Source organism: Eubalaena glacialis, chromosome 9 (genome assembly GCF_028564815.1).
Source record: "Eubalaena glacialis isolate mEubGla1 chromosome 9, mEubGla1.1.hap2.+ XY, whole genome shotgun sequence".
Lineage (NCBI taxonomy): Eukaryota > Metazoa > Chordata > Mammalia > Artiodactyla > Balaenidae > Eubalaena > Eubalaena glacialis.
Genome location: NC_083724.1, coordinates 112,761,530 through 112,789,447, shown reverse-complemented (window position 1 = coordinate 112,789,447; position 27,918 = coordinate 112,761,530). Strand labels below are relative to the sequence as shown.

The 27,918-nt window shown below is 37.3% G+C and overlaps 1 protein-coding gene across 1 annotated transcript in view; it reads right to left on the bottom strand.

The window, feature by feature from the left end:
• The window catches only part of PPP2R2A (protein phosphatase 2 regulatory subunit Balpha), an 83,121-nt gene that overhangs the window by 54,850 nt on the left and 353 nt on the right, over positions 1 to 27,918 (bottom strand). Inside the window, exon 2 of the mRNA XM_061200717.1 lies at positions 26,035 to 26,109. Within this exon, the coding sequence (XP_061056700.1) occupies positions 26,035 to 26,109 (75 nt within the window). The remainder of the gene's footprint in view (positions 1 to 26,034; positions 26,110 to 27,918) is intronic.

Below are 27,918 nucleotides of genomic sequence, written 5' to 3'. Positions count from 1 at the left end.
CATGGCCAATCTTGTTTCATCCATAAAGTCATCCCATATTATTTTTCGCACATCCCAGATATCAAATTATTTCACCCTTAAATATTTCAGAAGTTATCTCTAAAAGATAAGACCACCACTTTTAATATAGTGAAACACCATACCCGAAAAAAATCAATCGTACTTTATATCACACCTGAAAAAAATCAGTATTACAAATATCAAATATTCAGTATATGTTCAAATTTCCAATTGTCTTGCATCAAAAAAAAAAAGGTTTAACTATCTGAATTACGATCCAATCCGGTTTTCAAACTACAATGGATTGATACATCCTTTAAGTTTTTTTAATCTATAGGTTCCCCCTCTATTTTTTTTCTTGCAGTTTATCTCTTGATAAAACAATGTACTGTAGTTCATCCTATATGAACTCACAATTTAAAAACAAAACCCAGGACTTCCCTGGAGGTCCAGTGGTTAAGACTCCGCACTCCCAACGCAGGGGGCACGGGTTCGAACCCTGGTTGGGGAACTAAGATCCCGCATGCCTCACAGTGTGGCCAAAACAAAAACAAATACGCCTTTTAATTTCCTAGTTCTGTCTAGAAAAAAATGACAGGGCCTAGGAATAAAGACATTCCAGCAGTAAAGAATACACTTAGTACATATGATGGTTTCCAAATACCATTCTCTACTAAAAGAACACAAAATTTCTTAGAAAAATAATTCCCAGTACGGCAGGGGAAAAAGTACAACTGGAAACATCTCGTGTCAAAGGAATAGGGAATATTAAAAGACTGACTGCGACACGTAAAGGGAAGAGACTTGATGGGTCTCTCACTGGCCAAATTTAGGACAATTTGAGCATCAAAAGAAATAGTGGCATTAACAGATTGGGTGGCATTAAGAGATTGTTAATACATGGAACAAAAAAGAACCTACAAGTCCACATTGATACTAAAAAGGAAAAGAGTTGGGAAATTAGAAGATCACCATTCTGCATCCACCAATGTAATAACTGCCTCAGGCAAGAACCATCAGTGATTCACTTATTAATTACAAAGGAGGGAAAAGGGCCTTTTTTAAGAGATCTAGTATATACTACATGACCAAGAGATCAATCATCAATAACAGGACAAATTTATTACATGATTTGATGTACCAGGAAGCACACTCTATGTACTCTTATGTAATATGTCTTGTCAAAAATGTTTAACATGGATTTAATTATGAGGAAACAATTGGTGAAATCCAGAAAGTGAGATATTTTATAACAAGCTTTGACTCTTCAAAATTAACAGAATGCTTTGATTGGATCCTGAATTGAAAAAATAAATTTTTTTTTTTTAAAGGACAGTTTTTGTGTCAGTTGGGGAAGTTTAAAAATGGACTGTGTAATAGAGAACATTTCTGAATTAATGCTAAATTACTTGGATATCATAATGGTATTGTGGTTGTGTAAGAGAATATTCTTGTTCTTAAGAGATAAAAGCTGAGTTATTTAGGGGTAAAGCATCATGCTGTTTCCAATTTACTTTCAAAAAATTTAGGGGCCGGAGTGCAGGTATAAAGCAAATGTGGCAAAATGTTTACAACTGGTGAATATAAGTAAAATAAAGAATGGTTATCATATTTATTTTTCAATTTCTTTGTGGGCTTAAAATTTTTCAAAATAAAAGTTGGAAAAGGAAGGGATAGAGGGAATATAGCAACTCCAGATACATTCTCGTACAATGGTAGCAAAAAAGGAAGCTCTCTCCTCTCTGGGTTTCTTTTCAATGGGCTGCAAAGCCTTTCAGGGAACCACCCCTCTGGTTCCTGCCCCCAGCAGAGAGCTCTTCATATTTCATTGCATAGATCTAATATTATCTGTCTGACCTCATTTCACATTTAGCTTAGTCCTAAAACTATGAAGCCACCTATAATGGAAAAAAAAAAAAAAAAGCCAGACTGGCCTTTTCCTATCTAACCAGTGTGAAAACCAAGATCTAAGCTGGCATGTTTCTCCCAAATCATCACTAAACCAGAAAATCTCCCCTATTCTAACCAAGCTATCTATATAGGGCACCCATGACTGGGGGAGAGGGATTCATGCCTCTTAAAAAGGAGATGCAGGCCTACTCCACCCCACTTCAAATAAGACACAATCAAAGTTGAAGATTTTAACTGTTACTACTCTAGAACCTATTCCATTCTGCATTAACCAACATTTTATCTGACAATGAAAGTTACAGTAGCATTTTTTAATTTTTTAATTTCTTGAAGAAGATATCTAATGTTAGTTAGGTAGGTGCAGATGAGGTAGGAAGGAAAGAGCACTGAACTAAGGAATCGTCAGGCCTGAGTAAAAAGTCCTAAGACTGACCCTGCAAGTGGCCATTTCCGCCTTTCTCCTTTTAGTAACAAAACACCCTGATTCTCCCCACCGGGGGCCCTCCACCCGCACCCCCAGCAAAACCACGCACAAAGTTTGAACAGGAAAGTAGAGGTTACATTTCTTGGGCTCTTCTAAGGCCATGTGACCAAGTTCTGAACAATGGGATATGAGTGTAAATTTTCCATGGCACATCCTTAAAAAGAAGCTCCTTGTCCTCCTCTCTTTGTCTCCCTCCCGAGGGCTGAACACAGATGTGAACCAGATCTGGCCATGCAGATAAGAGCAATACACTATGGAAGAGTAAAGACGAAGACCTAAGAAACCTGGGGTGCTGGATGATCCCTGGAAAAAAGCAGCTTATCCATTTCCGACTCCTCTCTACCACTGGTGGCTTACATGAGAGAAAAAAGCTTCCAGTTTGGGGAACCACTGGGTATTTGGATCTTTTACAGCAGCTTGGTCTATAATAGCTTGTGTGACTCAGGGTACTTTTCTGGGCCTCATTTTACTGGTTCACAAAACTGAGAAGAACGATATGAATGCTATTAACTTCTTTAGCTGGTTGTATATTCTTTTGTTTTAAAAAAACTAGTATATACATTTAGTAAAATAAAACACTGAAGTTTTATATATGTTTAAAGAAATGGGATGAGATGTGAAAACATGCTGCACAATTTATACACCCTTTCAACAAATAATTACAAAATGCTCACTGAGTGCGCCAAATACTGTTACGTGCCTGAGATTATTCAAGATGCTAAGAATAAAGTGGCAGAAATAAAGAAATAGAGTTCATTGCCTCATGCGTGAAAACTTTAAACTTGAGAGGAGGCCTATAATAAGCAAGCAAACAATAAATAAGATTATTTCAAATAATAATGCGGGTGAAAAAGAGGAAAAAAAGCAGGTAACACTGAGTGTTACTTTGGGGTTGGGAGGGGACTCGAGTTAACTTACACTGGTAGTAAGGCCATGCAAAAATTTGGGTAATGTACATTCCAGGCTAAAAAGGCAAGTTGAAAGCCTTCAACAAGAACAAGACTATGTATGTGTATGTTCATGGAACACAAGGAGGAGATGACAGAAAAGACCTCAGAGGTAGGCAGAGGCAGCCTGGTACTAAGTATACAAATGGTATAGTACTAATATCAGGGGATGAGTGCTCCTGATAAAAAGAGAGAAAAATGATTACTCCCTTAATTCTGTCTTGGTTTCAGGAATAAGTGATGTTCCCAGTAGAAAATTATGAACTTAGTTGCCCTGCAATCAGTAACTGACTATAATCTTATTTTATTCACTTTGGGACAAACATTTCAACTAATTACAAGTGATTTTAGGAGTAGGAAAAAAACCCTTAAAAGTCATTAATATCTAATAAAGCTCAAGCTTTCTCTTGACATTTTAAAGATGTGAACAAATTTCACATATGCATTCAGTCAACAAATATCTCAAGAGCTTCTACTATACGTATGCAGACACTGCTGCAGGTGCTGAAGGTATCGCAGTAAATAAAGACCTGGTCCTTGTAGAGTTCAATGTATCAAAATACACTTCAAAGTTTAAAAATTATAATAGTAAATTTTTAAAAAACTCACTCCTTTTGGCTGATTCCTTAATGTCTAAAATTTGGTTTGAAAATAGTGTCTTTTACTTTAATTTCTCTCATTTTTTGCCCTAATTGAGGGAAAGATTCCACAATTTTCCAAGGCTTATAGTATATGGAGAATAATAGTACACAACGTTAGAATTTAAATATGAGAAAACAATTAAGTCTACCTTTACATTAAAAGAATTAGAAATATGAATTCTGTGAATTCTCCTGTTCCATGGCAGAGAAAGTGATTACCAAGTGTCCTGCCACATGAAGGAAACAGAACTATATTTATTGATCTACCTGTTAAACACGGAGATTCCAAACACTTCATTTAACTCTCCCCTTTAGATCCCACTAAAATGACAACAAATGAATAAAAACAGTTTAAGACAATAAGAACAAAGGAACATGTAGGGAAACAGCAGAGGACAATAACAAATGTGCTGGAAAATGTAAAGCAGGTAACTTAGCAAAATAAAGGAAACTGAAAACTAAAAGCACGTGGAGGGGGCTGCCAAGGAGAGACGAGCAGATTCACCCCGCAGACCGCAGACCATGCAAGGGGCCAGCACAGGACAACAGTGAGACATGGGGCTCAAAACAAGACTACTGGTTGAAACATCTACATAAGATGCAGAGAAGTCCTACTCTCAAGGAGAGAACTATTTAGTTTCTGAAGAAACTGAGCCAGAGAAGATATCGGTTGGAGCTGAAGGCGAAGTACCAAACTGAAAACGAGATCAAGTGAAAGGATGCATACTCAGCAATGAGCTGACCTTCCTGGCTCTCAGGATGTCAGCAGCCAGGCTTAAGCTATGACACCCCACACACACACCTGCCTCTGAAAGTGTTCCTTCTGTTGAGACACTGAGAATCCCGGGCTCATCACCTTACAGTGAGCCCACCAGCTGATTCGCTCTGTCAAAGGAACTCAAAGGAAATGGAATGCCAAGATTAGATGGATCTTCTCAAAGATACTCCGTCTACAAAACAGAGGTTGCTGAAAAAGGAATACTCCACAAAAAGCTTTTAAAAATATAATAACTGAAATTGTAAAAATCAGTGAAAGAGTTGGAAACAAAATTGAGGAACTCTCCCAGAAAGAACAAAATGTAAAGATGATGGAAAATAGAAGGGAAACCCCCCCCCACAAAAACTAGAGGATCAATGCAGAAAGTCCAAGATTCACATATTAGGGGTTGCAGAAACAAACAGAGAAGAAAAAAACTAAAGGAAATGAATCTGCAAGTTTAAAGGGGCCAACGAGTATTAGCCCAACCAACGAAAAAGACTCACACCATAGCACATCGTCCAGAGAGGAAAAAAGAATAGTGTGCTACAGAATAGCAACAGGCTTCTCAAATGCAACACTGGACAGTAGCAGACAGAAGAAATGCCTTCCAAATTCTGAGGAAAAATGATTTCCAATAACCAGCCAAACCCAAAACTGTGAAGGCAGAATAAAGACATCTTTTCCAAGCAGGTAAGATCTCAAAAACTACCACCCATGAAATCTTTCTCATGACATACTAGATGCTGTACACCACTAAAATGAGGGAGTAAACCAAGAAAGAAAAAAACATGGCATCCAGGAACAAGGAGATCCAACACAGGAAAGGCAAAAGGAATTCCCACGATGGTGATGTGAAAATGATAAGAACAAAGGAAAATCCCAAGGCTAAGCAATAAACTTAGAAAACGCCCAGAGTATCAGAGGGACAGAGCTCAAGGCAAAAGTGAAACTGGTAGAACATCCAATGTGCTTCAAAACACTGTCAGGAAAGCTAGTCTCCTGTCAGAGGATTTGAGGGTGATTCAGTGATAGATTCACAGAAAATGAAGCAAATCACTTCAGACTGAAACAGCATGATGGAGAACTCCAGGGGTCGAGGGGAGAGAAAATAATTGATTACCTGATTCTTTTGACCATGTAGAAAACAATATTGAAAGGCTACTGAAAGGTGTAGAAAGAAAACAGTGATGGTAGATTAAAACAAAAAAAAAACAAAAACAGGGCTTCCCTGGTGGCGCAGTGGTTGAGAATCTGCCTGCCAATGCAGGGGACACGGGTTCGAGCCCTGGTCTGGGAAGATCCCACATGCCGCGGAGCAACTGGGCCCGTGAGCCACAATTACTGAGCCTGCGCGTCTGGAGCCTGTGCTCCGCAGCAAGAGAGGCCGCGATAGTGAGAGGCCCGCGCACCGCGATGAAGAGTGGCCCCCGCTTGCCACAACTAGAGAAAGCCCTCGCAGAGAACCGAAGACCCAACACAGCCATAAATAAAATAAATAAATTAATTTAAAAAAAAAAAACAAAAAAAACAAATGGAAAAACACAGTAATTATTATCCCTAGAAAAAAACAAGGTTATAGCAGAAAGGATATAATCATAATTCATTACCTGGCAGCGTGAACAGTATTTATATGGACATAATAATGTTTACTTTTGTATTTGTTTCCTATGACCACTGTAACAAATTACCATAAATTTGGTGGCTTAACACAACACAAATTTATTTGCTTACAGTTCTGGAAGCCAGGAGTCCAAAATCAGTTTCACTGGACTAAAGGTATTGGCTAGGCTAGCTCCTTCTAGAGACTCTAAGAAAGAATATGGTTTCTTGCCTTTTTTAAGCTTCTGGAGGCCACCTGCATTCCTTGGCTTGTAATCCTTTCCTTGCTTCACTTCAACCTCTTGCTTCTGGTGTCACATCTACTACTTCCTCCTTAGATCTTCTTATCTCCTCCTCTTTTCCTTACAAAGTACCCTTGTGATTACATTTAGGGCCTAGGAGGATAAGCCCAAATAACCTCCCTGTCTCAAAAAACTCCTTAATTTAATCACATCTCAAATCCCTTTGTCATATAATATTCACTCATTCCCAGGGTTACAAAGTGGGTATCTTCTTTTGGGAGGGGGAGGGAGGCGTTATTCAGCCTGTCTAAACTCACTCTAACATTGGTTTAAACAATAATAATGGCACAACAATCCTGAGGAAACAGAGCAGGAGCAGGAAGAGGGACAGAACGGAGCTCAACTCGTAGCTGCTATTTACACCTGAGGATGTCTAAGCTTGATAAAGAGCTCTATGAGCATACTCCTTAGAAACAGGAAAACCAGAAGAAACTGCTGGAAGAGTTTGAAGAAGGGGAGTCAAGGTCAGGATAGGTGAGGAGGGACAGAAAACTATTAATCTTCCTCAAAAGCATTTTGAAACTAATGACTTGTTAAATTATGTACATGAGCTATATGGATAAAATGAAAATCAGCCTAAAACAAAACTAAGATTAGGTGGCCGGGGAGGGAGAAATCCTTATTGGAGACTGAAAAGGTCACTCAAGGCTAATGAAGCAAACAGAAGAATCACAAACATAAAAATTAAAAGGTTAGTCATTTATACTTATTGAAACCTGTGTTAGAGATTATGAAACAACCGATTAAGGAGTTAAGATTTCACTTCTTAAACTCATCCTTTTCACAGCACTGGGGGACAATCTACTTATAAAACCAAATTAGCAAAAGCAAGCCCATAAGTATAGTAAGATCTTGGCCTGCGCTAAACTGAACTTGCAAACATGGATTTAACCTAACAATTAGGGATGGCTAACGTGTAGTACTATGATGCAAGCTGTTCTTTTAACAGCTAGTACAAAGCTTCCCAGGAGGTGTTTATTCATTTATTGAACAAATGTTAACTGATGTGAGAAGAGCACAATGGATCTATTCAGTCTGTCAGAAATGCTGAGTAAAAGAATTAAGAGACTACCCTACCTGTTTCCCTTCCCCTAAAGAAGGCTATCAACTGCCTTGTCGCTCAAAGTGTGGACCGTAGACCACCAGAGCAGCAGCAGCAACATGGCGGTCACTGGAGGTGGTTAGAAGTGCAAAATCACAGGCTCCACCCGAGACCTACATGCAGAATCATAATCTCCATTTTAACAAGATTCCCAGGAAATTCGTAAGCACATAAAGCTTGAGAAGTACCTGTACTGGGCTAACACCATCCCTCTGACAACAAAACAGCACACCTCTGAATAAGGAATGGAGGAGAGAAATAGGGTGCTCACTGGTACAATAAAACTTGCTTTCTCTTCAGACGCCTGTAGAATTTTTTACGAGCTATCCATATATTCGTCAGCCTACTCAAGGTTTGGTAAAGCATTCAGATCATCATAGAAACAGCTGAGGAGTGGAGGAAAGAAGAGTGGGAAAATACTTATAATATAAAAGAATAATGTACTTATAATGTTGCCTTAGATTGGGGCGGGGGGTACGCGATAGGGCTTTTTTAGAGCCTCAGCAATTAGGGGTCAATACCTGTAACGGGATTTTCCTGATATCACACCTTCAGGTGTCCCAAACTCCACTCTTACCTGCTCAGGGAAAATGAAACTAATGGTGAAGGATGCTTTGGGCTCTACTGCCTGTTTCAAGTTCCCCCTCACTCCCGAATTATATTATTCTTGAGAGAAGATGCAGAGTATACAATCACAGGGAAGAAAAAAACACTGGAGGAACTTGAGAAAAATGGGAAGATGAGGCAAAAAATTAAAAAAAAAAAAAGCTTGAAATTTTGTTGCCCCACATATTTTTTTAAACATCTTTATTGGAGTATAATTGCTTTACATTGTTAGTTTCTGCTGTATAACAAAGTGAATCAGCTATGTGTATACATATATCCCTATATCCCCTCCCTCTTGCATCTCCCTCCCACCCTCCCTATCCCACCCCTCTAGGTGGTCACAAAGCACCGAGCTGATCTCCCTGTGCTATGCGGCTGCTTCCCACTAGCTATCTATTTTACATTTGGTAGAGTATATATGTCCATGCCACTCTCTCACTTCGTCCCAGCTTACCCTTCCCCCTCCCCGTGTCCTCAAGTCCATTCTCTACGTCTGCGTCTTTATTCCTGTCCCGCCCCTAGGTTCTTCAGAACAATTTTTTTTTTTTTTTAGATTCCATATGTATGTCTTAGCATATGGTATTTGTTTTTCTCTTTCTGACTTACTTCACTCTGTATGACAGACTCTAGGTCCATCCACCTCACTACAACTAACTCAATTTCACTTCTTTTTATGGCTGAGTAATATTCCGTTGTATATATGGGCCACATCTTTATCCATTCATCTGTCGATGGACACTTAGGTTGCTTCCGTGTCCTGGCTATTGGAAATAGTGCTGCAATGAACATTGTGGTACATGACTCTTTTTGAATTATGGTTTTCTCAGGGATATGCCCAGTAGTGGGATTGCTGGGTCATATGGTAGTTCTATTTTCAGTTTTTTGAGGAACCTCCATACTGTTCTCCATAGGGGCTGTATCAATTTACATTCCCACCAACAGTGCAAGAGGGTTCCCTTTTCTCCACACCCTCTCCAGCATTTATTGTTTGTAGATTTTTTGATGATGGCCATTCTGACCGGTGTGAGGTGATACCTCATTGTAGGTTTGATTTGCATTTCTCTAATGATTAGTGATGTTGAGCATCCTTTCATGTGTTTGTTGGCCATCTGTATATCTTCTTTGGAGAAATGTCTATTTAGGTCTTCTGCCCATTTTTGGATTGGGTTGTTTGTTTTTTTGATATTGAGCTGCCATGAGCTGCTTGTATATTTTGGAGATTAATCCTTTGTCAGTTGCTTCGTTTGCAAATATTTTCTCCCATTCTGAGGGTTGTCTTTTCATCTTGTTTATGGTTTCCTTTGCTGTGTAAAAGCTTTTAAGTTTCATTAGGTCCCATTTGTTTATTTTTGTTTTTATTTCCACTTCTCTAGGAGGTGGGTCAAAAATGATCTTGCTGTGATGTATGTCATAGAGTGTTCTGCCTATGTTTTCCTCTAAGAGTTTTATAGTGTCTGATCTTACATTTAGGTCTTTAATCCATTTTGAGTTTATTTTGCCACACATTAATTTTAAATTAGTCAAGTGAATAGGCAAAGTGCCAGAACCCAGCCTGACCCCAATCCTGATGAAATTAATCTTCCCACTCCTGTCTTTGGATTTCCCAAATTCGTAACCCAACCAAACTACAGTTGTATTCATTAATGCAACATACACTTATTCAAAGTGCCTGTAACCTGCCCCAAATCTCAAAACCAACTAGATTTTTTTAAATTTACGGGCTCATATAGGCTTTTATTCTTCTGTTAATCGTTAATCTGCTAGCATTATGTAACTAAATAACTGCACCTACTAAATTTTCTGAGCACTTATTATGTGTCAAAACTAAGCATGCACATACATTTAATCCTCTGAATAACAAGGCAAGTCTATCAATTACCCCCATTTACAGATAAGAAAACACACAGTAGTTCTCAAATGTTTGTTTCCTTACCCTTTGGCCTTCCTTTGCCTGTCAAAAACAAACAAACAAAAATCACTTCTTTTAGAAAGTTTTCCCCATCTACTCTAGACCCAAATTATTTCTTCTTTGTGCTCCCATACAACCTCCCTCAGGTATAATATGATGGGGGGGGGGAGGTGGTGCTAATACATATGAATAAGAAAGACAAGCACCCCCAAAGAACAAGAGACAAAGGACAGGGACAGAATCTACACACTTAAACACGCGCAAACAAATAAGTGGAAAAGATTTTTCTGAATGGTAGTATTGTGCCAGACATTGTCATCAGGTCAGGAAATGGGCACTCCCATTCACTGGTGGAGGAAGGGAAACCCAACACCACCTTTCTACGGCAATTTGGCAATTAGCCTTTAAAAAAAGATCACACCTTTTGACTATTATGTTCTACCGCTAGAAATATACCCTAAAGTAATGATAAAATTCTCACAAGGATGTTCATCATAATTTATAATAGCAAAAATCATAAACAAATGAAATGTCCGAATTAAATATACCAGACATCCAATTAAATAACATACAGCCATTTATCTTCTTAAATGTTAACTGGGAAGAAGGCATAATACAAAACTATACGTGTAATGCCAGCTTTGAAAATATACATTCACAGCAGAAAAAGGACTGTACACTGGAAAGATCTATGCCAAAATGTTAATAGATGTTATTTAAAAATGGTGAGATTATATGTGGTTTTATTTTTTTCACTTACTTATGATGGTTTTGAAGTCAGAAGAAACCAAGGTTCATCACCTGGCTCCCCCACTTACCGACTGTGTGACCTTGGTCAAGTTACTTTATCTAATCCTTGATTTTCTCATCTATAAAATGAAAGTGATAAGACCTATCCTCAGAGATTAAATGAGATAATGCATACAAAGTGCTTACACTAATAGGCAATCAGCTAAGTTTTGTGAGCACTTATTTTTTAAAATATATCAACATTTTATGTTTATATTCAGAAAGTTATTTTTCCTTAAAAAATAAAAATTTATAACATTAGCAAATTACCACATAGCAAGAATTGGATAAAGCTGTATTCTCATCAACTGAGCAGTATACAAATCAGGACATTTTAGCATTTTAAACAATGTTAACCAAATTCCCAAGAAATTCATCTGAGAATTAGAGATGGTGGATATGTGAACAAAAGGACCTATGTATTTATTGAACAGTCAGAAAGACACAGTAGAAAAAAAAATTAGGTCCTTGGGATCTAGCCTACTCTATAACAACTACTATAATCTTAATTAAATAATCACCAAAAAGACCAGGTCACTTCAGACTCTACCAGGAACAGTAAGATTCAATTCCAGAAAGCTCAAGATCTAATTTAATAAGGGGTAAGGCACAGACCCCAGGTATCAATGAACACAAACTGTTATTTTTAAGGACTTTGATATCTTAGACATTAATAATTATAAATTTTACTTAGCTTTATTGCACACTAATTGCACACCTAGATGCACATGCCAAACATATACAACCTTCTCAGCAACTCTTCAGGCTGAAGATATAGAAATCACAGACCAGTTAAAAGAAATTGGTAGCTAAGGGGGCCTACAGACCTTTCCTATCATGGATTTCTGGAATATATTTTCCTACTTTTAAATCTAAAATGATGAACAGGCTCCATTAAGTTAAAAACATGCAAATATGAAATACTTCTGGAATAACATATAAGAAATTTGTGACAGTATCTCCGGGGACACAGAACCTGGGAGAATGGGGTAAAAGGGAGACATGCTTTCTATGTATACCTCTTGTACTGTTTGGCTTTACCATTGTATATGTCTGTGTGTGTGTGTTTATATTAAATTCTGGCTAGTAAAATACAAAAATAATTGCCTTACGTTTGGTTTGTAAAAAAGATATGCAAACTAGATTTGCTTACTACAGTGGAGAAAGTCAGATGTAGATGTGGTCTGTATATGAGAAGTACTACAAAATGAAAGTTTTTTCTTTTGTAAATGGGAGTTTTTAATTGGCTCTAGAAATTTTTTTAAGAAACAGAATCCTACCTTGTCTCTCCTGTTTATTTTTTAGTTTATTTACTATTATTATTTTTTCAAATTCAGTGTACAAGTCAGCAGTTTTTACTGTATTCACAGAATTTTGCGAGCATCACCCCTATCTAGTTCCAGAACATTTTCATCAACCTCTAGAGAAACGCTATACCTGTTGGCAGCCACTCCCCTTACTCCCACCCTTCATGAGTCCTAGCAACCACTAATTTACTTTCTGTCTCAATATATTTGCCTATTCTGGACATTTCATATATATGGAATCATGTAGTATGTGGATTCTGTGACTGGCTTCTTCACTTAGCATGTTTTCAAAGTTCATCCACGTTGCAGCATGTATCAGTACTTCATTACTTTCTGTGGCTGTGTAATATTCTACCGTATGGCTACATCACCTTTTCTTTATGCATCACCAGTTGACAGACATTTGGTTTGTTTCTACTTTTGGGCTATTACGAATAATGTTGCTATAAACATTCGTGTTCAAGTTTTTGTGGACACAGGTTTTCAATTCTCTTAGATATATACCTAGGAGTAGAATTGCTGGGTTACAGAGCAAATAGGTGTTTAACTTTTTAAGGAACTGCCAAATTTCAAATGAAGGTTTTGAAACACAGGATACAAAGGAAAGGGACAAAAGGGCTTGTAAGCTACCACAAACATTTGCCTGGAGAAATCTCCAGTTATATTCATTAGTAAATTCAACTCATGACCATCTGAAACCACTGAAAGACATATTTATGTCTTAAAAAGACTTGAGACATGCTTAACAAGTATGTGTTAATAACAGAATGCTCCCAGAGTAGAATTGAGCATTCCCGACTTAAAGGACTATAATTGTAACAGTAAAGGAACTTCCAAATAACCTCAATTAGCTCTCACTTTATTTCCATGAGGCCTCGGGCATCAGTTACATAAATAAAATACAACACTTCAAAGTTATAGTGGGGTTTTCTTTCTAGTTGGTATTGGATTTTCTTACCATCATAGCTATAAATAACATATACAAACATCTCCATATGCCTTCAACCTACACCCATGACAACTGTCATCTACTTTCACAGAATAAAGGCCCTCCAACTGATAACAGCTTATTTGCAGTTAACTCTTTCAAAAATTTGGAAAATGCTCATGTTATGAGACCTCAGAATTAACACTACTACTTAATGTTATATACTACTAGTTTCTCTAAAGCATAAATATAGACATCTCATAAAAAAAAAAAGACTTGAGATATATGTGATTCTTTGAACAACCAAGTATGTGTACTACAACACCATCTCAATATCAAGCAAAGTCAAGTCAACTTGGAAAAGGGGAAATGATTTACTACTCATATCCTAGCATTACCTATAAAAGTTTTACATACGATTAGTCAAGGATCTCCTGGTGACGTGAACTGGTTAATACCAAAGGCTACAACGTGTTATGGAGAATGCTTACTGTAATAAAACTGACCTTCCTTAATATACCTAAAGTGATGGACTCATGTCTTCTATTTCTCTCACATTCTCCAAAATACTGGGCACTCAACAAGTACTTGTTGACTTGTAGATGAATACCTAAGGTCTCACCTTAGCACCATTCCCTATGAGAACCCGAGATTTAGATTTAATCAAATAGTACTTTTTTAAAGCTGAACCACATAGAAGCAACGTGGGAGCCTAAAAAGTAGAGAGAACAGTTTTACTAACTCATAATCTTAGATTAACATTGCTCAACTTCTTGGAGCTTCAGTGCCCTTGTGTACAAAATGACAATAATGTCTACCTCAAAGGCTATTGTTAAGAAACGCAACCTTGGTCATTCCTTATCTACAATCTCATTATAAAGAAATGCAATGCAGTTATCAAATTTTCCTATTATGGTGAAGACTTTGCCTAATTAAAGTACACACAAAACAATGTACTGTCTTTACTGTTAGTTTTACAGTAATGAAATGTGACTTACAAAATCTATGGGATTTTCTATTTTTAACCAGAAACTGCAAATGAGGTGAAACTTTGGTCAAAAATTTAGATTTTGCCTAATCTTATCCTGAAATAGCCTACAAAATAAAGTAACCCAGTTCCTGTCCTCAAACTGTTAATCTGGGCTAACAGATCTGTATCACAGCAGTACCGATCTGTATTCTTTAAGATCCTCTAATCTGATACTTTCCTGTTCTGCTTAGGGCTCTCCTGTCCACCTCCAATCACTTACAGAAAGTACTTATAGGATGCTCCTCCCCACAGAACCCCAGCTATATATAAAAAGGCTGGAAGTACACAAGAGCTAAGAGGTGGAAACAAACTAAGTGTCTGTCAAAAGATGAATGGAAAAACAAAATGTGGTATATACATAAAATGAAATCAACCTTAAAAAGGAAGGAAATCCTGTCACATGCTACAACATGGATGAACCTTGAGGATATGATATAAGCCAGTCACAAAAAGACAAATACTGTATGATTCCACGTGTATGAGGTATTTGAAGTAGTCAAATTCACAGAAACAGAAAGCACAGTGGTGGATACCAGGGCAGAGGAGAGAATGGGGAGTTGTTGTTTAATGGGTCCAGTAGCAGTTTTGCAAGATGAAGTTCTGGAGACCTGTTTCACAATAATGTGAATACAGTTAGCACTACTGAACTGTACACTTAAAAATGGTCAAGATGGTAAACTTTATGTTTTTGTGTTTTTTTACAATGAAAAATACATAAAAACATTAGGGAGCTAAAAAGTACTTCACTTAAAGATGTGGTTCTGCTGCTAGAAAAAAATAAGAAGACTAGGAGCAATCCCTTCCCCACTACCAATTCTTATAACCATTTTTAACATTGCATCCCTACATAAGGAATCTGACAAGAGCTACTGATTGCCTACAACAGCTTGTTTTCTTGAAATACCGCCTTCCCAATCTATTAGCCAACAGAAAATATTAAAAATTCCTCTTATGCTATCTTAAAAACGTATCTACTCCAGGCCCATAAGACTCTCACCTTGTGGTAAACTGGGAAAGAAAAAAAAAGAAGACATGGGGAAACACCAAAAAGGTTGTTTCCACTTTCATAGGCAGCAAACCTGAAACTACAATGGCAACTTCTAAAAAGTAACATTGTTCCAGATTTTCAAATAATTTAAAAAATGTTCCCACCAATCCCTTTTACCTACTTCGGTTTCTCTCTTAATACAGACTACTGAAGAAGAATTTAGATTCCTTCTGAATGAAGTATAAACAAGCAATTAGATAAAAATCCAATATACTCCTGTTATATTTTTACCCATGGTTAAAGAGACAGCAGTTTTTTAATTAAAAAAAAAAAAATCAAGATGGTAATACACTAAAGCTGTCAGGTCCAGTATCTTAGAAGATTCATCCCTCTAATATTATATCAGTAACAGTAAGTACTAAGAAGATTCCTAAGAAAGAATACCCTTTTAATAGTCTAAAAACTATCGTTACCATATAAAATATCCTTGACTCCTCCAACTTAAGCATATAGGCATATAATCATAGACAAATTTTTAGATTAAAGCAGAGGTTCTTAAACAGGGTCACTGGTCCACGAACCCCCTTGAACTGGAGAAAAGAGATCATTCAAGGACTTCAGAAAAGAAAATTCCAGTTGATATCTGAACATTCAGAGAGAAAGTCAACCTATAGAAACTAAAATTACAAGAGCCTGACCCTTGGTATAGTGGCACACAGAAGCATTCAATAATGAATTGCCAGGAATTCCACATATGCCACAGGCAAAGATCTAGATGACATTTTAATCAGCTACAGCTAACATTAACTAAAAATGTCCATATTAATAAAAAATTAGCTGTTTTTAAAATAAACTCAATGTTTATTTTAAAATGTTTAAATGTTTAAACATGAATGGAAAATTGGTAAAGCTAGTTTTAAAAGTCCTACATACTTGGACAATTTTTTTGAAAGGGTAGAAAAGTAGCCACAAAAAAACCCTGAAAATACTAAGCAATAAATAGTTGATACTGCATTCTTCGAATGGGAAACTCAGCAACTATTTAAATATAGAATTATGCTGCATTTTAAAGTAGAATTTAAAGAAAAACACTGTTCCTTCTCCTTTCCTCCCTTTAGTGGTTAAGAGTTGAAAACAGTTACCATGCCAATTCTGTGCCTTTCTTACAAGAAAAAAATAACACATCAAACCACTACATGTCGGGTTCAAAATAAAACCCAATGTCAAGGGCACCAACTCATTACTAATGACCACGCAGCCAACCCAGAAATGGCACTAGACTAGGCTTTAAGGAATTTAGTAATCCTACATTAAGTATTAATGATAGCTGGACCTCAGCAGAGATAGTGGGAAAAGCCCTAAAAAACTGAAGGCAGATTTAATTTGGTACCTAAAGAACAGCAAGGGAGTGAGTAGGCTGAAACAATCTGAAGTCATAGGAAAGCTTTAAATACACATGCACAAAAGCAGCACTTTATGATTCTTTCTGATCACTTATAGTTCATGAGATTCTTTTAAAGCAATAGAACAATGAAATTAACAGACTAAGCCCACAGTTGTGAGGTATTTCTGGATGGCAGGATTTCCTTATACTATTAAAATCTGAAGACCCCAAAGATATTTTAAATTTTCAAATACTTAGTTATTTAAAAATGTAATAAGCAGGGACTTCCCTGGTGGCACAGTGGTTGAGAAGCCGCCTGCCAATGCAGGGGACACGGGTTCGATCCCTGGTTGGGGAGGATCCCACATGCCCCAGAGCAACTAAGCCCATGCGCCACAACTACTGAAGCCTGGGCGCCCTAGAGCCCGCGTGCCGCCAACTACTGAAGCCTGCATGCCTAGAGCCCGTGCTCCGCAACAAGAGAAGCCACTGCAGTGAGAAGCCCATGCACCACAACGAAGAGTAGCCCCCGCTCGCCGCAACTAGAGAAAAGCCCACGTGCAGCAACGAAGATCCAACGCAGCCAAAAAACAAGAATGTAATAAGCAGCCCTACACATTAACAAAAAAGTTATAAAAAGAAAAAAAAGAGACTATTGCCCCCCCCAAAAAAAATTAGTGAGAAGAATGGCATTGTTTTACATTGCTGCAAATCTTTTTAATGTCTGACTTAACAGAAAATGCTGAGATCCTCTTAATTGCTTTTGCATTCAACATACTACACTATGCTGTGTAGGTTAAATATATGAAGAAATCCAGCCTTACTCAGGTATGTAGTTGGGAAGGGAGGAATAGTTTCCTTTTTTTTTTAAAATAGATGTTGCCTTTTATTTTTTTTAAGCTTTATTTATTACTTATTTAATTTTATTTATTTTTGGCTGTGTCGGGGCTTAGTTGCAGCATGCGGGATCTTCCGTTGCAGCACACGGCCTTCTCTCTAGTTGTGGCGTGCGGGTTTTCTCTTCTCTAGTTGTGGCGCACAGGCACCAGGGTGCGTGGGCTCTGTAGTTTGCAGCACACAGGCTCTAGTTGAGGCTCTCTAGCTCAGTAGTTCCGGCGCAAGGGCTTAGTTGCCCCGAGGCATGTGGGATCTTAGTTCCCTGACCAGGGATCAACCTGTGTCCCCTGCATTGTAAGGCAGATTCTTTACCACTGGACCACCAGGGAAGTCCTGGGAGGAATAGTTTAATAGGCTTTTCAGGTAGTTACGGATATCTCTTTGATACTACAGCAAAACTCAACACGTGATAGTTTCTTAAAGGTTTGTGGAGTCTGAAACCATATCAGTTGTCTGTTATATTAGAATCCAATGCTCTATCTTGCACTTTTACTTATGCATAACTTTTTAACATCACAAGCATTGGCCATTCAGTTATGCAGATTTTCCAAATGTTGACACATTTCATTACACAGTATTAAAAATCACAATCATTAATATTACTACTGATCTCATCTAAAATATCTGTAAGTATTCAGAAGTTATCAAGCTCAGGAAATACACGTTTTCCAAAACTTTGAGTTTTGCTTGAAAGCTCAGATTTTATCATGGGCAACAAATACTGTCCATTGAGGTAACAGATTCACCGTTCATTTGAGAAAATGTCTGCCAAATATACAAGTCTGAGTACTTTGTCAGAAGCTCTTTCTAGTAAAAATAATGTCCCATGAAAAGAGCAACTACTTCAGCTTGAAACAAGTAATTGCACCCATGCTTTTCCTTCAACCACTGTACTCTGTCTAGTCTATAACATAAGTGCTTTAAGTGTACTTTCCATTCTGTCACACAGAATGTTCAACACACATGTACTCAAGAGTCAAGACTTTCAATAGCAGAGACTTGACAAAATTAATTTTTACTGTTTCATCAAAGACACTGCATAAAACTGGCATTTTAAAACTGCTGGTACATGGCAATGAAGATTACCATGACTACTGGTACCATTTGGTGCCAAGGCCTTGATAACACGCTAAGATGCCAGCAGATTTACCAACCCTTGCTTTTGTACCATTGGTGCAAATGTCAACACAGTGAAAAAGGCAAATATTATCTTAGTATTATTATGAAAACAGTTTCAACTTCAGAGACCTTCTGATACAGTTGAGGGGTTGCCAGACCACATGTCAAAATGGAATAAATGATCGTTGTTTTGACAGTGGTTACAGACCCCCTGTGACCAGAAAAATGCACCTATGTACAAGCACACACATTACAACTTTACATACAACTTCAGAAGGTTCAAAATCCCTTATCGAATGTCCTAGCTTAAGAATTCCATTAGCAGAAGATTCAGTAAAGCTCCAAGTTGGATTTAATTACTTCAAAACAACAATAATCTACTCGGCATTACAAATAAACTCTAAACAAGTCACATTCCAACAACCTCAAACACCAGTCACCTAAACTAAAAGAAGCAGCTCAAGTTTTTAAATAAATAAAACTACATTACGGAAATTTAAAGGTTTGAGTTAAGAATCCCAGCTCTACCACCTGCTCAAGGATACAGTTAGTAAACTAGCCTTCCTAGCAGAGTTTCCTGTCTCTATGGAAAAACAACAGCATCTATTTATTTCAAAGATTAATAAATTAATATCGATAAAGCACCTAAAACAGTACCTGGCACATAACTTGAGAAATCTAATTTATATACTACCAGACTTTACTTCTCTTTCCTTCTACTAAGGAAGCAACTTGCAGACCTTTGATTACTCAATTTTAATTTCCACTATCACCTACGGGAAAAGAGATTGTAATTGAGAATATTAGCTAAAACATCTATCTCCAACCCTTTAATTTTCCTATTTAACAGCATAAGAAGCTTAAAATAAATTTTACCTTTCTTCCTGCAACTCAACTAGGCAAATATAGATGTATAAATATGTAATATATGGTAATCTTTTTACTGATTTAATAAAATTCTTTGCTTCAGTCTCTCATCATTCTGCTTATTCCACAATTTTCAAAAATTTTAAAATATAGTTCACTAAAAGAGAGTACTAAAAAATACCTAAGTGTAATTTTTGGTTTATTTTAGTAACCTGAGACAAAATGCCATTATCTCTTGTAATTTTTTTTTTTTTTTTTTTTTTTACCAATAAAGGGGTAAGAAAAAATTTTTAGCATCTTAAAAGAAAACAAGGATACTGCCTAATACTAGATAAATATGATCATTCATGTTATTTAATGGGTGAAGTTACACTACTTTAAGTGATGGTACTGCATTAGTACCAGACTTCTGTCAGCAGTAATGCTAGTGCTGAGAGAAAGAAGTGTGACATGTGAAACAAGGTAAGAATGTTAACTAAGACCTTTGCTATGAGTCATTACATTTTGGAATACAGCTGATGTGCCAATATTCTGAAATTTGCAAAAAATGGGGTTCTACTATTTTCTTCTACTAATTGACCCTAGTGCCTAAATCTAACATGCATACTACTCTAAGAAACACAGAACACAAATGATCTTAAAATCTATTTATATTGTAGCATAAAACATACTGAATGGATTTAAAACCCTCAAATTTTGTGTGATACCCCAAAGATTATTTGCCTCTCAAATTTTATTTATGTCCTTATTCAGGGAGTATTTAGACTCTCCCAATGAAAGTTTTTTTTTCCAAGAACCAGTCCACAAGTCTAAGTCCAAAAATAAACAGGAAGCAGTGTTGAAAAGATGCAATACATTTGGATCCAAGTTTCACTGACTTCATGTAATAAAATCATACCCTAAAATAATATCCTATGAAGGAAAGTTTAAGAATGTCAAATATGGAGATGAAGAAAATTATACTTACATTAATTAATGAAAATAATAAAAATTTATTATTTAATACTTAATATTAAATAGTGAAAATTTGCATTAAAATAATTAAAATAACCATATTGGTTAATTTTTCCTTATCTTTCACCCAAAATTACACACTTCAGATTATCCATGTGTATTTGAATTTTTAATAATTTTATTTTCACAAGTAAAATTTGAACAAATTATCAGAATTGCTACTGCAAAAAATGAGGAAAAATTCCTTATTGTTTCACATTAAAATGATGAACTTGGTTTTCTAGTTTGTTGAATCTAGATTTTAAAAACAAAACCAATAATATCTCTATTAGTAAATAACAAAGAACTGGGAAGGAGTCAAGTCATGCAAGTTATAAATGGGACAGCACTGGCCACATGTTGATGTTGGGTGATGGGAATTCATTATACTGTTTCATCTTCTTCCTGTAATGTTCAAAATCTCCATAATGAAGTTTTAAAAAAAAATTCCAAAAGAACTAGGCAAATTAAAAAACAGGCAATTATTAGCTTCAGGGAAAATGAAGGCATGCACAAGAAATGAGCAACACCACAGTGTAGTACCGGCTCAGCAGGGAACATCTGCATCCCCGTAACGATGTAAGCACTGACTTCTAATTTAACCACAACATATGATGTAACGCTGGGGCAAAGGGACAAAAACGTCAACAGCTTAATCTTCATCTACCATGGAAGGAAGTCAATTGAAAATGTCTAAAATTGAAAGAAATAGAAATATCATTTTATTCACAAAAAAAATGTAATTAAGCCCAAGGGAATACAGCTAGAAGAAGGGTTCAACATAATTGCCTTTAGGAGAAGGGCTACGGAGGATTAGGGAGTGAGTGTGGAAGGGATTGCCATTTTTCATTCTAAACCCTTTAGTACAGTATGGGATTTTTTAAAAACCTTTTTCATTGTGAAGTCTAACAAATATAGAAAATCAAAATCAAAACAACAATCTTCAGGTTAACCAGTTATTACAAACATCTGTACAACCACCATCCAGGTCAATTTGCCATCCCATGAGCCTTCCCAGAACCCCTGGCAATCACAACTGCCTATCACTGCTTAAAGATAACCACTATCCTGGCTTTTACAGTTAATTACTTTGTAGCTATTCTTTATAGAGTTTTACCAGCTTCATATGTGTCTCTAAATCTATGGTTTAATTCTAAATGTTTTTGAACTTTATATCTGCGGAATCAAAGAATATGTATAAAACATACACATACCATTTTCCTCACTTTGGCTGATGAGAAGTTTTTAGTAGCCTTTAAAGACAATTGCTCAGTTTCCTCATTCTCCTACTCTCCCTTACTCATCATAAATATTCAAGTAATAACAATAGCTAAACCCTTATTATGTGCTGGGTTTCTGTTTTAGGAATATTAACTCATTTAATCATCAAAACAACATCCTAAGACAAGTTTTACTGTCATCCTCATTTTACAGAGGTGGAAAACAGGCACAAAGAGGTTGAGTTAACTTGCCCAAGATCACACAGCTAGTAGGTGACTGGGCAGGATTCAAACCATGGACTTTGTGCTCTGACCTACCTTCTCATGGGAGAATAGCTATCAATAAAGGAAAAACTAAAAGTTCAGGATATGATAAAATGTTATTACTGTTACTATGAAGGTTAAAATAAAAACTACATGAGAATGATTTTAGTACCTCATCCTTCTCCCAAACGATTAGCTACATCAAAGGTAAACTACTTAAAGTGCCTGAAGAGCCGTGTGCGTAGAATAAGTACCCCAACACAGGCTGTAACTGTCCTGAAGGGCTTACCTGGGCCAAAAGACAATGAGAGTATCTGATCAAATGTCAAAATTCTGTCTTAGTTCTGTAATGTTATTTAAGGAAAAATTCTGAGCCTTGAGTAACTAAGTCCACTGTCTTATTTTTAAATTAAGGCCCCCAGAGAGTCTAACATCTCAAACAATTTAACTTACCAGTGATAATAATGTGGGGCTGTCTCTTTTCTAAGACATCTTTGAGAGTTAACAAGATTAAGAGTACAAGAACAACCGAAATCACCTAATCCAGTTGTTTTCTTAAGGCTAAGCATATTGGAACTCAGAGGAGTACTTACCCAAAGTGACATATACTAGTCTGTCACTAGGATAGAAACCCAAGGTCTCCTCGCTTCTTTCTACTACACGGCTATATACCATCAGTCCACTTACAAAGCTGCCAAGTAAATAAATTCATGATTGCCAAGTGTATCTCAGTCATGCTACCTTTCACCCATACTTGTCCCCCTTCATAACCTCATTATAGTAAATTTTCTTCCTCCATTCAATAAATACTGGACACCTACTGTGTTCCAGGCTTTCTTCTAAGCATAGCAGTTTATATATAGAATGTCCCACATACAGCTCACAGTACAACAGTAGAGGTTTGGGGTACTAATATTATAAATACAAAGTGCTACAAAGGAAGATTCTTAAAATACTTCCGAAAAAGGGAGATGACTAAAAGGGTTACAGGCGTGACCTGAAGGATAAATATGATTGTGATAAGAGAACTGTGGCAGGAGCATCAGGCATTCCAAGGTAGGTACAGCAAAAAAAAAAACAAAAAAAACCCCACGAAGTCCCCAAAGTAAGAGTGTACAGGACTTGTTTGAAGAACAGTATCCATTTAGCTGGATCGTAAACCACACTAGCAAATAAACTTAGAGAAGTAGGGGCCATACCAGTGAGAAGTCTCACATTCTAGGCTAAAATATCTGAATGTAATTCATAAGCCTGTGGATACAGTGACCACTAAAGATTTCTGAGGAAAATAAAACTGGGACGGCATTTAAGATTAACTTAGAAGCAAAACATGACAAGAAGCAGGGAATCATTTAGGAAGTTAGAGCAATCCTGATGAGAGATACTGAGAACCTTAACCAAGGTAAAAGTGGGTATGGAAAGAAGATTAAAGCATTACAGAAGTAAAAAGAGTATGCCATGACAGCTGAATACATGTAGGAGGGGAAAGACAATTTGGAGCCTTTGATGGAAAAGAACTTAGGATGTACTGTTAACAGAAAACAGGCAAGCTAAACTAAAGGTTGAGCCAGATGTAACCCATTTAGAGACTATACTCTAAACCAAGGGGGAAATGTATTAATCTTACTTTATTTCAGAAAAGTAAACCTTCTCTTAGTAAAATAAACATAATAGACTATGATGTGCAAACTACAGTATGCAAAAAACCCAAATTAAAGCCGCATAATTTGAAAATTGGGTGCTTTTTATACTTATTGCATTTGTAAAGACATAGGTACTAGAATAAATCATATTTTTATTAAAATATACATACCAAGCTTCAGCATAAGATACTAGGAATGCACTGTATGTTAAAAGTAATATTGAACAACCACAGATGAAAATTATTTAATGAATCAGTAGCAAAATGCAGTTACTAAGTATTAGCAGAAGAAAACTACCACTGATCCATCATACACGTCACAAACTATCATTTGGTTCAGTTAGTTAAGTTTGCAATCATCAATTTCTTCTGATTAAATAAAATGCATGTGGTCTTTGCCCGTTTAACAGTGAACTCCACGCAGGGTTTGTATTCTAGACACCTTGGAGCCCTAGAGCTCAGCATTTAGGAGGCCCCTAGAAGATCTTTGATAAAGGAAATAAATGGACATCAACAAAGGAATGTTTTTCAAGTATACAGCACTTTCATAACTTGGCGAGTATTACACAACAGCACAGAACTAATGATCCAATATCTGAGTGCCTACTGTTCAATAGGTAATGGAATTACAAAATGAGTAACACATGACTCCTCCCTTGAACTTAGGATTTATTTCTCTGAACAAGCCAAACACCAGAAGCTTCATCAGAAGACCCTGATTTACACTATTTGTACGACCATCAGTGAGTCTCAACTTCTTGAAGCTTCCAGTTTCTCATCTGAAAAACAGATGAGGATTCAATAGAAAGAAATGTGAGAGTGCTCTGTATCAGAAATACAATGTATGCCAGTTGGCTCCCCACGCAACTCAGCAAACTGATCAGGTACGTAATTAAGAATGACAATGAGGACTTCCCTGGTGGCGCAGTGGTGAAGAATCCGCCTGCCAATGCAGGAGACACGGGTTCGAGCCCTGGTCCGGCAAGACCCCATATGCTGCGGTGCAACTAAGCCCGTGCGCCACAACTACTGAGCCTGCGCTCTAGAGCCCGCGAGCCACAACTACTGAAGCCCGCGTGCCTAGAGCCCGTGCTCCGCAACAAGAGAAGCCACCGCAATGGGAAGCCCGCGCACCGCAACGAAGAGTAGCCCCCGCTCGCCACAACTAGAGAGAACCCGTGCGCAGCAATGAAGACCCAACACAGACAAAAATTTAAAAATATAAATAAATTTAAAAATTAAAAAAACAAAACAAAACAAATAACATTGACACAAGCAAATCCAAGCATTCAACTGGCTCAACACAAGGCCATCATCCTACTGTCACCTGGAAAAACCCTCAAAACAAACAGTACACTGACAGTAGGTCAGAAATAGGATCTTATTATGAGGACAACACAATGTAGACACAGATAATTTATAAATTTTCACTAAACAAATTTTTGAAAATTAAAAGTACATATTTTAATTTATCTGAGTGTTAGAAAATTCCTACTGTAATTCAAACACAATACTATTAAAATTCAAACTTTAATATTTCTGAACAATGAAATAATAAAACTACTTTATAGAAAATAATGTCTCCTCCATCTCAAGACTTCCTCCATCTAAGACCATCTCAAATGAATGCAAAATCCTAAAGTTTCAAAACTTTAGAATTTTGAAATACACTAGTAAACAAATCTGGTGGAAAACTAAAGCCCTTCCACTGATCAAATCGAGCTTCAAAATACACAACAATAAGCTCTCCAGAAGACATGCTATATATCTATAACACCGTTATTTTCTTATCCACCTAAGTTAATCTTTACAAGACAATTAACTGCATCATTTGAGCCACCATTTCTTCACAGAATATGCCAATCAACACCACACTCTCATAGTAGGCAAGTGCAAAAAAACCTAAAAATCTCCCCTAAAAATGGAAGATGCTATCAAGAATATTTCTGAGCTAAATACTGATGGCACCTATTTCAACTAAATTATCTCAAAACAGTGTACAACCATGAAAATGCATCACCATTTATTTGTACGTGAAATTTACACAGCAAGGACACCTTTACCGCATGGACCTTAGATTTTTCTTGTGACGGTTTTATATATATCATCATCTAGTGCTCCTTATTTTATTCAGGAAAAAATAACAATAACACACGGCATAAGTAATAAAAGATTTAAGACTATCTTCCAGAAAGGTGACTTTTAAAACTGTTCTTTCCCTGCTTGGACAACAAATATAGAACGTTCTTAAACTAGAACAGACTCAGTTGAAAGGAAATCCTTCAGCAACAGAGATTTTGAAAAGATTCTATATCCAAATTCTGCATTATTAAATGCTTTCTTACCTTCTGCTACATCATCATCTACTGCTCCTTTCACCTGAGAAAAACACCACTGAATATCATTCCCTCCTCCAGCTCCTGGAAAAAGAAAACATACCAATTAAAACTGAGTCCTACTCATGTTTACTCTCATAAACACAGAGATGGCATCCATAGTTGGCATGATACTAACAGCCTGGTACTGCCCACACGTACAACCACCACCCCACAGCACTAATTTGGAAAAAGGTTAGTCCCCAATAGTTGGTATTGCATTAAAAAAGAGAGAGAGATTCCAGGTCTGAAATATTTAAAGGCCATGTACTATCGTTACCATTGTACATCAGTTCAAAAGTTCCCTTCCATTTTCCCTTCCCCTCAAACACAGTAAAAGCCTTACTTCAAGCAAGACCTACCAGAAAAAAGTAAATACCGAAAGTTAAAGAGTTTTCCTTTAAGGCTACAAAAGGCTGCAGGAGAGTTAATAAGGTTAAGCTACCATAAAACACGGAACGAAGAGAAAACTTCAGGAACATTACTGCCTGGGTGAGGAGCGATGATTCATATGAACCCTATCACCACAGCGCACAAACAGCAAACACAACCTCACCACCCATTTCTTTGCAGTTCATTACCAGCAAATCACTGGCTCCAGAGAGGAAAAGAAACTGAATTGAATGTTGGTGAAGAGATTGCCAAAAGGAAGCTTGGTTTGCCTCCCTTCACCTAATCCCTCAGAAGCCAAAGGACCTGGCAAAGAATTAATTTCGCTCATTTGTCATCTTGTGCAGAACAATTTTAATTTCACTTAATCATTCAACAAGGCCAAAAAGCAACTTATGCATAGCAAACCCTAAGTCAATCCAATATGTTAACTTTTTTACAGGTTTAATTATCTATCTAAATATTGATAAAAGCACGGAAAACTGGTTTAGTCCCTGAATGTTTCCATTTCACTGCCAAGCAGGGAGGGGGAAATGTCCTGGATCTATGGAGAAAGAAACTGAATCTAGATCTAGGACTGATTCTACTAGATGAAGGAAGATATTCAGCAACACCAAAATGTACAAAAACAATCCTCGAAGCAATTACCTTTCTCTTCCTTCACCTCCATTCCTTGCTAAATATTCCAACCTGGTTTTCTCTCTGCATCTCCCCCCCTCCGCCCCAAGCTTTTACCTAAATCTCTCTTCTCTTGGCTATTTATATCTCTGAGCTCCACAACTATTTTAACTAACTCCATGAAACCCTTTTGGGAAAAGGACATCTGCACAAAAGCTAACATGCAAAACGGAAAGTTTAAATTACATTTTTCACGCAACTCGCTGTATTAGAGGCCTTGCACTCTTTGGACCTAAAGGGTAAAAAAAAAACGAAAGGGAGATGGTTCCAGACAAAAAAAAAATTCAGGCTTACAGTCTCAAAAATATACGTACCCACAGTGGAAAGAAATACACGTTATGTCCCCATTGTATTTTAACTTATAAAGCACTCTTCCTTCGCAGTGCAAAATATGTTTATTTGTAGGAACACCCAAGAAGGCTTGCAGCAGGGAGAAACACAGGAATTAAAGGCAGGAAGAGCCGCAAAAAAGCCCCCAGAGGGGGGCGGGGGCGGAGGTTCCACCGGGCTCCCAAGCGCAGGGACGAATCGGCACTCGCCCCTACCCCGCCCCACCCACGCCTTACCCCTCGGCTCGCCGGCACACACCCCACCCCCACCCATGCCCAGGCTCCAGCCCTCCTGTTCAAAGCCATTTCGATACCACAGCGACCACTCGCCTCCCCAGAACCCACCCCACCCCCACCCCAGCCCACTTCACCAATTCCCTGAAATCCCAGGGGTGCCCCGTGGCTCTCCGAGAGGCGCAAGCAGTCGCTAGGGGGTGATGGAGGGAGGAGGAAGGAA